General features: G+C 33.8%; 1 protein-coding gene across 2 annotated transcripts; it reads left to right on the top strand.

Moving 5' to 3' along the window:
• Positions 1-668: 668 nt before the first annotated feature.
• On the top strand, positions 669-7,190 carry LOC133807380 (carbon catabolite repressor protein 4 homolog 6). 2 transcript variants are annotated; one of them, XM_062245690.1, is made up of 16 exons: positions 669-919; positions 1,026-1,449; positions 1,545-1,711; positions 1,945-2,010; positions 2,489-2,541; positions 3,126-3,207; positions 3,319-3,365; positions 3,956-4,037; positions 4,332-4,424; positions 4,539-4,571; positions 4,709-4,797; positions 4,903-5,938; positions 6,018-6,103; positions 6,224-6,308; positions 6,652-6,753; positions 6,885-7,190. In XM_062245690.1, exons 1-15 carry the CDS (start codon positions 842-844, stop codon positions 6,730-6,732), a joined length of 2,502 nt encoding a protein of 833 aa, XP_062101674.1. In that variant the 5' UTR covers positions 669-841; the 3' UTR covers positions 6,733-6,753; positions 6,885-7,190. The 2 variants fall into 2 exon arrangements, with proteins under 2 accessions (XP_062101674.1, XP_062101665.1); XM_062245681.1 differs by having other exon boundaries at positions 6,652-7,190.
• Positions 7,191-16,770: the final 9,580 nt, after the last annotated feature.

The following is a 16,770-nucleotide window of genomic DNA, read 5'->3' as shown; positions in this document are numbered from 1 at the left end:
GAATCGAGCAAGATGATTGCTCCAGATTCTGAGGTTTTCCATGAACCAAGCAAGTTTGTTGCTCCAAGTTCCGAGGACCTCTAAGAATCGAGCAAGATGATTTCCGAGGTTCTCAATGAACCTCATTTTTTCGTTAACTCGTCTAACACCCAAAAAATAATATTGAGAAGATTTGTGAGAGCTAAATAAAGTATAACAGATGTTTCTAGTGCCCATAAATAGTGGATAGAGAAAGTTTCATAGTGATTCAGTCCCAAAAAAATGACCTACATCTACTTAGTCACTATTATTTATCTTGCCAACCATGAGTTATATTTGTAAATAACTTTTAGCTATTTGCCACCATTGAAAATGAAAAGCTTTCTCTTTCAGAAGCTGTCGCCTTTTTTTTTTTCTTTCTATCTAGTCCTTACTCTTCTTAATTATATTGAATAGGTAAAGTTAAGTTAAGTTATTGTGCTTGATCCAATAATTAGTCAAAGCAACAAGTGCCCAACAAGTGACCTGTACAATATGCATGATATGGAGCTATGACAGTGACACTCAAAAAATAGGTATGGAACAAACTTTTACATAAAGTAGTTTTGGTTCACTTCGACTGCATAGAGATGACTTTAGAAATATGTAACGATGGTATCAGTAAAATGTTACTTATTTATTTCTTAGTTTTAATCTAATACTAAATTTTGTTAAAATATTTTACTTAATGATCACTTCGACTGTATTTGTGTTTTGATTTAATACTTAATTTAATTTCAACTTGGACTTGGACTTTGATTTTGATTTGGAATTTTTATTTATTTTTTTAACGGCACTCAGTTGAGTTCCCTTCGACTCTTTCATGCGGCGACCTCTTCATCGTCTCCGACTCTTCGTCACCGACTTATCTTCTACCATAACCACCACCTCCATGTCTTCTGTAATGTTTTCCCTATTCGTCTATTATATATATATATATATATATATAGTAATTTCAAATCATAAACTCTGTCTCTGAATATATTTTTATGTATGTTCTATTGTAGTACCGTGGTGGTCGGAACCACCCGCGGAGGAATTTGTCCGACCGTCCCTTTATTGGTGGAAGAAGAGGCCATTACGTTTCCGATGGCTCCCATTTCCGGCCAGTCCGGGAGGCCAATCTAGGGTTCCACCAAGGTGAGGGGGGAAGCTTCAGGAATGACTCCGAGTTTCCAATGCCGGATCGGCCACCTCATCCTAATCAAAACCAGCAGTTTCGGCCGGGCTTCTATCAGAACCACCAGCAGTTTCGACCTCCATTTCCACCTTACAGTTATCAGAACCAACAATTTCGTCGGCCTCCGGCTCTGCCGTTTGAACATAATCAACCGCGCAGGGTAGCTCTAGCTCATCAATACCGGCCTCGGCCTCGGCCTCCAGATTTTCGAAATTGGGAGTTTGCCAAAACTTCACCGCCATCAACTAGTGGTAAGTGAGCCTTATTATGCTATTTTGTGCTTGTTATGGTATTGGGGTTTGTTTAGTAATATAATTGTTATTATTGGGTTTTGGGTTCTAAGCAGAGCGGTTTACAATTCTCTCGTATAATATACTGGCTGACTATCTGGCTACGGACCACCGAAGCAGACTTTACTATCACATTCCTCGTTACATGTTGGATTGGCAATGGAGAAAGAAAAATATACTCTTCGAGCTGGGATTGTGGTCCACTGATATAATTTGTTTTCAGGTTCCCAAACTCACTATTTCTTTTCACATTCATTCTTACTCGTGCGATCTCTTTCGTAACTTCATTATTATGCTCTGCGCCTTTCTTGACGTTTGTTTTTTCCTCAAAATGAATTGGTGTATGAAATTCAAGTTAAGTTTGTGGCTTGGTGGCTGATCATTCTCAAGCATTATCATGTTTTATAAGTCAAGTTGTTACTGTCTTAACCTGCATTGCTTTTATTTTGTTTTTAGGAGGTCGATAGATTTCAGGGCCTAGAAGAGGAGTTAAAGTTTCGAGGATACAGTGGCATTTGGAAGGTATGCTCAGAATTTTTTTTGGCTCTTTTGAAGCTATGTGATACAAGGATCAAGAACATCTAAGGTTTCTTCTTCTTCTTCTTTTTTTTTAATAATGAAGACAAAGAAAAAGTTTATTTTCTCTTCTATTTACCACAGAGAAGAACAATCAAATTATAACTATGTTTTTCCTTTTTCTATTTCCACCAAATGCAGAATAACCTCTGATGGGATTGAGGGTTATTCTTACAAGTTTGTTTCTGGCCTTGTAGTTGGGTGTGTGAGTGTGTGTTGGAGGGGGGCGGGTTTTGGTCGTCATTATGCATCCAAAAAGAAAAAAGAGAAAGAAAAAAATTATCTCTATGTTGTAAGATTTATTTTATAATTATTATTGTGATATTGACCTGCTTATAGGTTTGTGGCATCATAATTGTTTGCTATTTTTTAAGAAAGAACGAAAATAAACAGGAGTCTAATGAATGCTTTGGTTGTCATACAGAGGCGGACTGGTTATCATGTTGATGGGTGTGCAATATTTTGGCGTTCATCGAGGTAAATTTTATATTTTCAACTCCAATTTTTTTACATGCTTGATTTTGGACATTCTTTCTTTAATCTATAGTATTCCATATGGATAGGGAGATGTTGGTTTACTCGATAAGTGAGTGGTTTGTTCGTATTCATGCTTATTCTTGATCTAGCTATCAAAGTAGGATATCCAGTCCCTTGTTGCAGTGATATAAATCTTCATATTCTTTGTGTGGTTTCACCAATTTAGTTTTGTAGATGATGGTGGTATTGGTAGTGATAAATCCTACTTTCATGATGATTTAATTCATGTTGTGTGTCTGTAATTCCCACAATATATCTAAATGAACCTCTGGTATGTAGATCAATGCAGCTAAGGTAGAAATTGATGTTGCTGAAGCTCTAAGCACTAAACGTGACTTTAGTGCTTTTAAATCTCTACAGTAGTGACATGTATTTGATCATCTGAGCACTAAAATAGCTCAAGAGTTACAGTATCCGTTGTTTGTCCCATTTGCTGTATTCTTGAATTGAAAAAGGATGACAATTAAAGATCCACCACATAGTTATTGTTGTCTAGTTTATGATGGTATGTACCTCCATTTTAGATTCAAGTTGCTGCATGAAGAATCTATAGAGTTTAATAAGCTTGGACTTCGAGATAATGTTGCTCAGATTTGTGTATTGGAGGTAATTTAGATGTCATCTTTTGAAATTTTTTGAATCACCAAAAGTTTGTTGCTTTAATTTGATTTTTTTAATTTTTTTTAACGGGATAGATGTTAATTTTATTTTCAACAGTTGCTAAGTCAAAAATGTGATGAAAATGCTGCAGCTCTACAGACAAGGTAATTATTGATTTAAATGATTTGCTTCCAGTTTATATATTTTATTTGTATCTTTTGTTCAATCAAAGTTTACATCATTGTGAAATTTGTACTTTACCAACCAACAAGGTAAATATATTTCTGGGTTGAGCGGTTTATAATTGTTTTGAGTAATTGGTTTGGCTCATATCTAAGGGTGCTTTTTCTTATCGAATAGAGATTAATAAAGCTGTGTTTTCTGTCTGATACTGTTGTTTAAAATTATGACAGTTTTTAAAGTGGTGATGTCTGTCTATCAATTGAGTGTTGTCAGAATAACTTGAGTATTTTGGTTCAAGTGAGTTACTGGATGGACTAACATAATTCATATTACGAGCATCTCTTATTAAGTTATTGTCGACCTTATTATTTGGAGAAACCATGAAGAAGAATGATTAAAATGCTGTGAAATATAGAAATACTGTACTAAAATAATAAATAAGTTCATTGGCATGATTTAAGCTTGATTTTCTCTGTTTTGTATTCATACTATTTGGTTGATCATTTAAGTATATGTACTTTATCCTCATCTATGCTAGAACAAAAAATATAAGTAATCTTCTGCATTGCAGCTCAACCAGTTCAAATAAAGTTGTAGTTTGTAACATTCATGTGCTTTTCAACCCTAGAAGAGGAGAAATCAAGCTTGGCCAGGTAATTGCGTATTTATTCAAAACGTATGCTTTTATATTATAGATTGACAGCCATAGTTAATTTTAGGCTGACTGATGCTGCTCTAAGATAATGTATACATGATATTAGTTTTTCCCTTGAAGCTATATGAGTTCAACCTATATATGTAGTTTTCTTTTGGTAACCATTTGCCGATAATAGTATAATGTGTGAATGACAATGGCAAGATATTAAGTTTTCTTTTCATAGCATTGGTAATTTTGCTAAGTTAAATTTGATTTGTTTAATAAGATATGCCTATGTATTTTTAAACAGGTCAGGACGCTCCTTGATAGGGCTCATGCAGTTTCAAAGGTCTGGAGTGATGCTCCAGTTGTTCTTTGTGGGGATTTTAATTGTGTCCCAAAGGTTTCCTCTCCCACTCAATCTTTGGTCTAGGATGTGGTTTTTATTTATATTGCATATTTTCAATCTAATCTACTATTATTCCCAATTGAATTTTCGTTTTTTTTTTGGTGTCAGAGTCCATTATACAATTATATCTCAGAACAGAAGGTAATCATTTGTCAACTTATAGATTTTATGATTAAGCAATAAGTAAATTATGAATGTAATCGGCATCATACTTTTAATGATAAATGGATCTATCTGGACATGAATTCCAAATAAGATAATTGTTATTATTTTTGCAGTTAGATTTGTCAGTAGTTGATAGGAATAAATTGTCAGGACAAGCTTCTGCTGAAATTCGTGAACAAAGAACTTATAATCCTAATTATGGGTAGGTTTTGTGCAAGTCAACTTCTCAATGTTTAACTTGTTGCGTTTGGATTTTGGAAATAACCCCGTATAATGTTGAACTGAAAGCTTGCCAAAACAATTTCAGTGTCAAGTCTGGTGATAATTTGGTTAGAGCTCCACTAATGGTACAAGGTAACGAAGTTGTCAAGATGAATGAATCATCATTAGACATGCAGAAACCATTTGATCTAGATAGCAGTCCAGAGAACTTGCCCTTGGTGGAGAACTTCTCTCAACTTCATTCTCATAATGCTTTGAGTGTGAATGATAGGTCAAGCACCAGCACAGATCATGAAAGAAATGATGTCAAAGTAGGTGATGAAGTGAAGGAAGAAACTCAGAAGACTCCTGTCTATGAACCTAGTGATAGCTGTACATCAACTTATGGTATTTCAGGTGCTAGCTTACGGAAAGATATATGTACATCTTACTGTGAGGGTGGCTCCTCAACTGGTAATTTGACTCCTGAGAAAATGGATAACTCAATCAATTTATTATTTACTGGAAGTTCTGAACCGACCAATTATTTAGAAGAGGAAAGAAAAAGCTGTGATAATATTTTGCAGTCCTTACCAGATGTAACTTGTTCTTTCATGGTTGAGACTGATGCAAAGGCCTACAGCCAGACTACCTCATCATGCGATATTAACAAGACTTCTCCACAGAACTCTGAAGATTCATCCCCCCTGCAAGTCTGTAGTGACAGGCAGGGTGACTTCTCGGACACAAGTCAAGCACACTTGGCATTTTCACCTACTAGCATTGAGGTACAAGAAAAAGTTGACAATTTAACTTTAGATGAAACCATGATTGGTGGAGGAAATATAGCTGAAGATAGTAGTACTTTTTTATCGGCATTACACAACTATGAAGAGGATTTTTCTTGCGATCCTGGTCAATTGCTAAGATCAGGCACTGTGAACTCTAACCCTTCATCAAACATTGGAGTTGAAGGTGACTTGCCTACAGATTTGGATCTGGAGCAGCCTCTTGAAGTGGAGGAAAATTTTTATGACCCATCATTATGGACTCCTGCAGACATAGAAACTGCAACAGGCAATGCAACATGTACTTTTTTAGAACATCCTTTGAAGCTTAAAAGCACGTATACTGAAGTCGAGGTAAATCTTGTAAGCCAATTTCCGTGTTTTAGGTGATAATTATTGTAATTTTTAAAAAAATCTGTCTATATTTTTGCAGGATTGTTTGGGGACTAGAGACTCAAATGGAGAGCCCCTTGTAACCAGTTATCATAGATGTTTCTTGGGAACAGTTGACTACATTTGGTAAATACTTTTATGTTTCTTCCCTTTCTGGTGTGCTTTTCTGTTAAATGCTCCCTCACGTTGGAATAATAATAAAATGGAATCACGTCAAAATGAAGCATACTTTGTTTTGCTATCCAGGCGTTCTGAAGGGTTACAGACAGTCAAAGTGCTATCTCCTATACCAAAACATGTTATGCAAGCAACTCCAGGATTCCCAACAAAGGTATAATTCTCAAAATGTTTTAGTAACAAAGAAAATTCCAATGAGCTTCATGATGCTAGCTCAAGTGGGTGAGTGGTGCGGAGTTCAAGTCTTGACGAATGTGTCATATGGCTGAATTTTTAATAGTCAGCTCCAATGGTAATGATAAATAAAGCAATTATGCTGTATGAATTAGTTGTCTAAAAGTATCTTCCTATGGTGTAGTCTCTTTCTTTCCCACTTTGGTCTTCCAATTATTTTTTGCACCAGCTTCTTATTACAAGTAACTGAATTATTAATCTCAGTCAAATTGTTATATAGCTACATACTCAAGTAAATCTATGTACCTCCAACTTTTTTGCAGAAATGGGGTAGCGATCATATAGCCTTAGCTTCCGAATTAGCATTTGTCAAAGACAACACTAATAACAAAGTAGATGTTTAGCAGTGATATCGTTAAGCAAAGGTAAATACCATGCTTGTCACAAGACATATAGGCAGCCATTCGGTTGATCTCCGCTTTTGCATATTTAGAATGCAGCTCGGTGATGCTATTATTTAGTTATTTATATTTATGTATTTATATGACATTTTCAGTAACAAATCTATTGGAATTATTGTTACGATTCTGAGAGCTTCTAATTTTGCTGAGAGGAAGTTCCACAAGCTGTTTTCAAATCAGTCAAGTCGTAGCCATTTCAGAGCATTTCTTATGTATAAATATAGTTACTAGTCCTCTAGTTGGGGTTGTTGTTATTATTATTATTATTGTTTGTAGTTTTGTATTTGTATGTATCGTCCGATTTCGACAAGGAAAATGCACTAATGACTGTTTATGTGACAAGTTAATGTAAACAGCGGATTGAACATGGCAAATTCAAGTATTTTCCTTTTCTTTGGCCATCAATTTTAGTAGAGATATTAATAATTTGAGTGGTTTATACGTTTTTGCTCCTTATATTGAGTTAAATTTCAGTTTGGATTTTTGGACTCCACATTTTGTCAATTGGCTAGAAATGATTCTCTGAATCTGAATTTATCAAAATAATTTTAAATAAAACCAAATTGTCCTTGATTTTATAAATTAATTAATTAGAACAATTAAAATTAAAATATAAATAAATATTTTTAATTATTAAAATTATATTTTGATTAATTAAATGTTTAAAATTTAGTTTTAATAAAAATAAAACAAAATTATAACAAAGAAGCAAAACTAAATAAAAAAAAAGGTTTTATACATTTTTAGACTTTGTGTTTTGTCTCATTATTTGTTTCGACCATGTGTTTTGACAAATTACTTTTTGGACCCTGTGTTTTCTAAAATAGTTTAAATAAATTTCTAAACTCGATTTTGATCAAAGTTTTTTGAACTAAAATTACAAATAATTCATCAAACTAACAACTCAGAACAAAAATACAGTCATTCTGCCTAAGAACTGTATTGTTATACTTAATTTTTTGTTTATCAAAATCAAGTTTAGGGGCCTATTTGAACCATTTTACAAAACATAAGGTCCAAAAAATAATTTGTCAAAACACAAGGTTCAAATAAATAATAAGGTAAAACACATAGTCTAAAAAAATATAAACTAATTTTACTTTTTAACATTAAAAATATTAAATTTGGAGAATAATTTGCCAATATACATAAAATGGCAATCAAATCAACGGGATTTTTAGTAGAATTAATCTTAGGAATGCATTTATATAAGAGTAATGGTATGTATTTAAATTATGCATACAGTTTTTTTAGTCAATCTCATGATATCCAATTTGTAAAATATATATAAATTATTTTTCCAACACAAATAAATAAGTGGAAATTACACTTTATATGGGTTTTTTTATTTAAGTTTACAACAATATGGCTTTTTTTTTTTAAGAATAATGATTTTATGGCTTTTTATAAATTTAATCACTTTTATGGGGGTTTTTTCACATATATTTTGTAACAAATCTTGATTATGCCATATTTTTATAACTAATGAGAGTTTATTAAAATAGAAGGGTAGTTATGTAAATTTCTTTTCATTTTATTTATTTTAACTATTTTAGTTAACCTACTCACTAACCATTATTACATTTTCAGCTTTTACATTTTTTTTATTTGTTTTGATGTTTTTTTATTACTTTATAACTTAATATATTTTTTTTTTCATATTTCATTTTTACCTTGTGACAAAACTAACTCTTCTTCTTCCTTGTTTGTGCGATTTTGGGGTTACCTTTTATGCATCTGATGGACCCAAAACGAATATGTTTTAAATATTTATAATTCGCAAGTGCACGAATCGTATATGAAATATAGTGTTCGTGTAAGCACGAGATCGAACCTAAAGGAGTTGGCTAAAATCGAAAAGAAAACTATTTTAAACCAAAATTAATAAATTATAACCTAGTTCCAAAGATTGGTGTGATTTTTGTATAATGAAAATAAGATAAAAGATAATAATAAAGATATTAAAGACAATATATATAATATAAATTAAAAATTGTAAACAAGATGGTAAAATAAGATTATTAAGAATTAGAATCCACAAAATATAAGTTCAATAATATTTATAAGTACATTGATTCCCAAGTTTTAGTGATAGTTAAAATAAATCAAACTATCATTTTCCAAATAGATTTATAATTTTAAGCACAAATTACTTCTAAAAAGATAGGATTTTTCTTCACTTTTCAAAATTATAATTTCAAAGCATTTAGTGTAAATCAATCTAATGAAATAACAAATAAATCAATGAACATTATTTATAAGGCAAAACATAATATTTTTGTTATAAGCATGGATGTGTACCATTTAATGACACATCTTACACAAAGAATATTATGTATTTGCACTAATGAAGAACAAAGTTTGAATATGTGCTAACAATCCAAAATACATGATATTTAAGATGAAAGAAGATATTTGAAGAAGAAAATTCCATAAACTTTGTTGCACAAAATGTGAAATCAACATACAAAATAAACACTATCTAGTTACAAATTGTTTCATCATCACCTTAATAATCTTAAAAAGATTAAAAACATTTAGAATAGAAAATACACACTAAAAATTACAAACATAAATAGGAAAATTTGGAGGAGAAACCCCCAAATTTTTCCTCTAAAAATACATAGAAAGTAACCAAAAAGAAGAAGAAGATGAAGAGAATTGAGAGGTTTTGAATGTGTAGAAATTATGGTATAGTAATATCTTCCAAAATGGACCCAAACTCCCTTATTTATAGCCAAAAAATGGGCATTAAAATAATAAATTTAAAATAATTTAATTAATTAAATTAATTATAAAATGACAAATATGAGTAAATTATAGGGTGTAATAATGATGTTTTTTGGTAAAATGTGTAGAAAGTGGAGTAAAAATGTGGTATTTTTGGCAAAGGGAACAATGGTACAAAGTAGTAGGCCTTTGTTGGGCTCAAGGAAAAAAATGGCATGCATAGGTTGGCTGCTTTGTGGCAGGGAAGCACGCTGAGGCGGCTGGGTGAGAGAATGGCAAGCCTTCGGATTGCGCTTGGAAGAGGTCTTCGATGGCAGCTGGATGGAGGCTTGCTGATGGGTCACGTGGAAAGGAGCTGGGGCATTGATGAAGGCAATAGGTGGAGTCTTTGGCTGGAAGAGAAATGGCAGGCGGGCTGGGCTTGCTTCGGAAGGGGATGCTTGGGCCCGTACGGCTGGGAGAAAGGCTGGGCCGAACTGAAAGGCGTGGGCCTGGGCTGGACGGCAAAGGGCTGTCTTGTTGTTGGGCCTTTAGAAAATGCCACATCTTTACTTTCTTTTCCTTGAAATGCCATTTTTTTTCTTCATTATTCTTGCCTTTCAAGAGCAAAAATACACCAAAATCCCTAACAAAATAAACATAAATTAAATCAAAATTAAATATTTTCAATTATCCAATAAATCATATTAATTCATTGAAAATAATAATTAAAATTTAATTTAATTTAACATTTAGTTTCAATAAAACACACACTTTTTTACTTCTCACTAAACACATAATTTAAATAATTAAACTACAACAAAATAACTATAAAAACACACAAAAACATATAAAATCATGATAAGACTAATAAATTCAAAATTACTTAAAAACTTAATAAATCAATTACATACTCAAGAATTAAGCAACAATTAGCACATAAAAAGTGGTAAAATAACTCTATTTTGTAAAGTTATCACACCCCCAAACTTAATATTTTGCTAGTCCTCGAGCAAAAGAAAAATTAAAAACACACATTTTTTTTAATTGGTGATGTCAAATGCTTAACTCAAAAATTACATAATAGAAATAGTTCAAAGAAAATCACAAATAAAAGTAAAGTTTATGTAATTAATTTGAAAAGTTAAAATTGTTTTCAAAATAGATATTTAATATAAAAACATCAAATCATTATGTGAACATTTGGACAAACTTATGCAAACAAAAATAAATTAAATCTCAAGAGATAATCAAGCAAATTCTAGGATTTTTTCAATTTTTTTTTTTAGAGATTTAAAGAATTTAATGTTTAAATAAACTATATCCAAATATCACAAATTCAAATAGAATAGATGATCACTAAAATGTAACACGCAAGTATACGCGGTCTAATCAAGTAATATATGATAAGTAAAGTGTCGATCCCACGAAGACTGCTATTAATTACCAATAATTAACCTCTAACTCTAATTGATTTGAATAATAATTTCAGATTGATAAATAAAATAACTATTACTAAAAATTAAGAAAACTACTAAGCACTTAAAGAAATGCAAAGATGAAATTTGATTTAATTCAAATAGATGCAAAAGTTAAGGTTTTAGTTTCATCAACCATCCACTTATGATTTCTAACCAATTCTCAAGATTTCTTAAGTCTATTGTGGTAGCAGATTACAATTATAAATTATAGTCTTGTTAGGATCTATAATTCTTTACAATATACTATTTCCTATGTCTCTGTGGTAAATCAATATATTGCAGGCTTTAAACGCATAATCCCCAAACTACACAATTCATAAAAGTACTTTCGTCTAATATAAAATTGTGATTATTTATCTATAGCATAATTATCCTTCTCTTTTCAGAGTTTAGGTTAAAATCATATAAATATATAAATGATGATCAAACATTCACAAGCATTAAGCATATGATAAATAATCCACAGCAGAAGAAAGAAATTCAGGAAAATTTCATTAAGATATCAAAAGTTTCAAGAAGAATCCACTAAAACCCTAATAACAAGATTAGTTCAAAGCAGACATAATGACATCAATAAAATTAAATATAAACATGAAATCCAATAAGAAATTACAGAAGAAAATAAGAATTCAAACTCTAGGTCTTCAATGTTTTCCTTCTGCCTCTAATGACTTTTCCCCCTTTCTAATTATGAATAGAATAGAATAATTAACTCTAAAAACGTATTTAAACAAAAACCCTAAAAAATCTAACAAATTCGACAATTCTGAAAGTCACGCTCAGCCACACGCGCCGCGGCCCTAGCATCCGGGCGCCGCGGCGCGCATCTATGCCTAGCGCGCCCCTTCTCTGACTTCGGCGAGCGCCGCGGCGCTTCCCTCAGGTGCCGCGGCCCTTCAAAAATTCCAGAATTTGCCTTCTCTATTTCTCCCTTGCGCCGCAGCTCTCCATTCAAGCGCCGCGGCCCCTCTAATTATTCCAAAATCTTGATTCCAAACTCCAAATCTACCAATTATCTCCACAAATGAGTCTTCAACTTTCTTCTTGTCAACTTTTAGCACAAATTTCCCAATTTCAGCTGATTTTTCAGTCATTTCCCAAACTTCACATTTTCTTCAACTATTTCCTGCAAACATACCAAAACAAGCATAATACCGCATAACACTCCACCAAAATGACTCAAACTTACCCTAAACACATGTTAAAACTATGCTAAAAATGGACTCATCAAATTCTCCCAAACTTGACTTTTACTCGTCCTCGAGTAAACCAAAACAAACAACTCAACAAATAACTAAAATACACACACACAGTTTCGAATCAAGCCAACAACAATACTAAGCCTCAAGCTATGACAAATAACTCACTTATATAATCTTCAAGGAACTCAACTTGTAATCCAGAATTTCAGTTGAAACATTCATTCCATTCAATTAAACAACAAAAATAAAAGCTCTCAAAATCATGATTAACAAATAATATGTAATCGAATTCATTTATGCTCACTAAGTTTCCATTCCAATCCAACAACCAAATAATATCCCATAAGCTTGCTATACTTGCTAATCTCCACTAATGTAGACAAAACATGCTCAGAAATCAATAGGTCTTTTCAAGCTTATAACTAAATGGCTTAGGCAAAGGTGGATGAGAAAGTCATTTAAGCTCAACATATACCATGAACACTAACCAACCAACTCTAAATTGAATACAAATCACAAGTCCAATCCCACTGTTCCCAATATCTTATCATTTCGAGAGAAATTGCACAAACAAAAATTTTCCTTTTTTTTTTTTTTTTTTTTTTTATATATATATATAACATTACACTCCCCCAAACTTAGTTCTTGATAATACAATTTGGAGTGTAATGTTATCTTATCATTGAAATATATATATTTTTTCTTTTCTTTCTTGTTTGTGTTTCTTTCTTTCTCTCAAAATGTATTTTCTCCATTGTTGACACAACTTGTCATACATAACCCCCCTATTACAAATCAATCCCAATTATCATTCATATATGTTCATGGTACACGCAAGGGAAAGACAAAATAAAAGTTAGGTTTTCAAGTTATTAGCTCAAGCAAATGTCAATCAATAAAAGGGTCAATTTAGGCTCAACAATGGGTATTTAAGGATTAAACATAACAAGGTTGGCTTGAAAGGCTCAAACGGTCCAAAAATTTGTCTAAATCATTTTTCTAAGCATGCATGATCTAAAATTTCGCCTCAAAAAGCAAGCAAACAAGTTCTAGGATAAACCAATCCAATCTTCCCTTTCTATTTCAAATTTAGCAAGCATAAAGTTTATTCCATCACATAAAATTTATCAAATTCATGATTAAGCTCTCAATTATTTAAGTGTTTAATAAAAATAGAACAAAATATTCAACCAAGCACACAGATTTTTTTTAGCTTTATTCCCATTCAATTTACACAGTTCATCATTCAATCATATTATCATTGGCTAATCATTGGTAACTTGATTCAACTCACACCCTAAACAAAACACGACTAACACAACTAAAACCAAAACAACACAAACACGACCCAAACAACAATAAATCTCTTCCCCCAAACTTAACCTAAACATTGTCCCCAATGTTTGATAACAAAATAAAACAAAAGTAAAGGAAAAGAGACTTACCAAAGACATTTAAAATGGTGGAGGCAGCGGCGGCGGTTGATGCGGGACAAATTGAGATGGTAAAGGAAATTGAGCCACATCTTCATCGTTCCAGAGAGACCACCGATTTACTAATGCATTTAGCTGGTCCACGTGAGCAATTTGATACTCACTTTGCTGCGCCATGTATTGCTGCATATGCTGCTGCTGCGCAATCTGATAATTGTTCTGCTGAACCAAATACTGGAATTGATTCTGCATCAGCTGCATGTAGAGATCAAAAGTACCAGCCGCAGGTTGAATAGGCGGCTGTACAACCGGTACTTCTTGCGCATGCTCCTCCAGAATCGTACCCTCCATATCCGCTTCATTATCCTCTTCGTCAACTTCATCTACTCAGGGTCTTTTATCAACGGCACGCTGCCGAGGTGGTGGTGCTTCTAAGGAAGGTAGTTCATACCCCATTACCCTATTCTTAGAAATTGCCGACATAGGTTTCCGAACAACATCACTTCCAAACATAACCACTCCATATGTTCGGCATAAATCTGTGATTAAGGAAACATGACCTAATCCTCCCGTAGTGGTCAACATACTGATATCCTTCATACTCTTCCTAACCACTCGGCCTACATTAATTGTCATGCCAGTCATAATGGCATAAACCAACAACAGCCGCTCCTTGTTGATATCCGACATATGAGTTGTCGGCATTAGCCTTGCACTCACAAAGTGCACCCAAGCCCGCGCCACATGATTCAATTGATAGCACCACAGATATTTCGGCACACCACCAACAACGGTAAACCGAGCTCCCGGTATACTTAAAGTTTTCGCCACCTGGACCCAATTAATATTATCCCCATGAGCCCATTGATGATATTCATCATCCTCCCATTCATACGTTGGCATACCATATAATTCAGAAATAGTGTCTATACCAACCGGAACTTGAACACCTCGAACAAATACTTCTGTATTCTTCATCTCCACATAGTTTGCATAAAATTCTAACACCACGGAAAAGTTGGCATGACTAACATCCTTTGCAGCAAACATAGCCCAACCCCTTCTTTGAATTTCCCCCCTAATTTCTTCATAAGTTGAGAGTGCACATGGTGATTCCGTATATTCAAAACCCCTCTCACTGATTACCTTCCTCTTACGAATCCTTGTATAGCGCTCAAAAGCGGCCTTACTTACAAATTTTGTAACATCATATTCTGGGGGTGGTTCGGGTTCCTTAGAAGTGGATGGCCTAGAAGAAGATGGTCTATTGGTGTTCCTAGAAGAGGATGCCCGAGAAGGATTTCTCTTAGGTCCCATAGTATGCTACGAAAAACTGGACAGAACCTCCCCTGTTTTTTTCAATATTCCCCCAATTCCAAATAACTTCTCAAACAGAGCAAATCAATTCACTTCAATACTACACTATCCCCACTATACTCTTCAATCAAAAACCCCTTCTTTGCCTTCTATATAAAGAAATTACCAACAAAAATCTGAATATTTGGAGAAACACTTACTTGACAATGATAATCTCCTCTTGAACTCTCCAATTGCACCAAGTAAGCATAAAATCACCACTCCAATTGATAGAAATTGAAAATTTAGGTATTGAAGAATTTTTGGGTATTTAGGGATTTCAAAATCAGATTAGGAATTGGGAAGGAGAAAGGAATATGTGGCTGAATTTATATGTGGATTCAAAAGATAATAGGGAGATTGGGAAGAAATTTCTGGGTAGAAGAAAGGAATTTAGAGAGAAAATGGAGAGAAATGGGTTGTGGATTTTTTTCAAAATGGGGAGAATGGCAAAAATGGAAGAGGGAAACCCCCTATATTCCTCGGACCCGCATACGCGCCGCGACGCGCTCCTCCAAGCGCTGCGACGCGCCCCAAATTTTGTTTCTGGGAATTTTCCAAGCGCCGCGGCGCGCTCCTCAAACCCGAGCCTCCTTCTCTGACTTCGTCAAGGGCCGCGGCTCTTGTTGCATGCGCCGCAACCCTCTCTCCAGAATGCCAAATTCTCTTTTTTGTTTTGTTTTTGAGTTTTCACGATTTCCACGGTTCTATTACATTAAAAAAATACTAAAAACTAACTAAAAAAATAATAATAATAAGTCCAACCACAACTAAAAAAAATAAAAACTAAAAATTGTTCATACTTTTTTTACAAACAAACTGAACTAAAAATTAAAATTAAACATAGGAATGCCTCCTAAGAGCGTTGTCGTTAACGTCATTTAGCCGGACGCTGCTTTAGTTTCAGATCAAATAAGTTCCAACTCGACCACGAACCTACATGTCTCCACCGGACCCTCCAAGTAATGCTTCAATCTCTGTCCGTTCACCTTAAAATCTCTCGTCTTTTCACTATGAACTTGTACTGCTCCATAAGGAAGTGAGAAGACTACCGTATACGGTCCAGACCATCGCGACTTCAATTTACCAAGAAAAAGTTTAAGCCTAGAATTAAAGAGCAAAAATTTATCCCCTGGTTGAAAATCCTTCCTTAATATTCTCTTATCATGAAAAGCCTTCGATTTCTCCTTGTATATCTTCGCATTCTCATATGCTTCATTTCGGAATTCCTCAAGTTCATTTAACTCCATAAGCCTATTCTGCCCCGCCATGAAGAGATCAACATTCAACTTTTTCACAGCCCAATAAGCTCTATGCTCCAGTTCCATCGGTAGATTACAAGCCTTACCAAACACCAATCGATATGGTGACATACCAATCAGAGTTTTAAATGCCGTGCGATAAGCCCAAAGTGAATCATCGAGCTTCTTCGACCAATCCTTCCTCGAAGTATTTACTGTCTTTTCCAAGATACCTTTTATTTCTCTATTCAATACTTCAGCTTGGCCATTTGCAATTGGGTGATAAAATAATGCTTTTCAATGATGAACACCATAGCGAGCACAAAGAGCGGTGAACCACTTATTGCAAAAATGACTTCCCCGATCACTAATAATAGCTCTTGGAGTACCAAATCGAGTGAAGATATTTTTATGAAGGAATTTAATAACTTCCTTCCCATCACAAGTAGGAGTTGCTGCGGCTTCTACCCATTTAGAAACATAATCCATCGCAAGCAAAATATACTTGTTATTATACGATGATGGGAAGGGTCCCATAAAGTCTATCCCCCACACGTCA

Source organism: Humulus lupulus, chromosome 1, assembly GCF_963169125.1.
Source record: "Humulus lupulus chromosome 1, drHumLupu1.1, whole genome shotgun sequence".
In the NCBI taxonomy this organism is placed as follows: Eukaryota; Viridiplantae; Streptophyta; class Magnoliopsida; order Rosales; family Cannabaceae; genus Humulus; species Humulus lupulus.
This window is presented reverse-complemented; position numbering and strand designations above follow the sequence as displayed.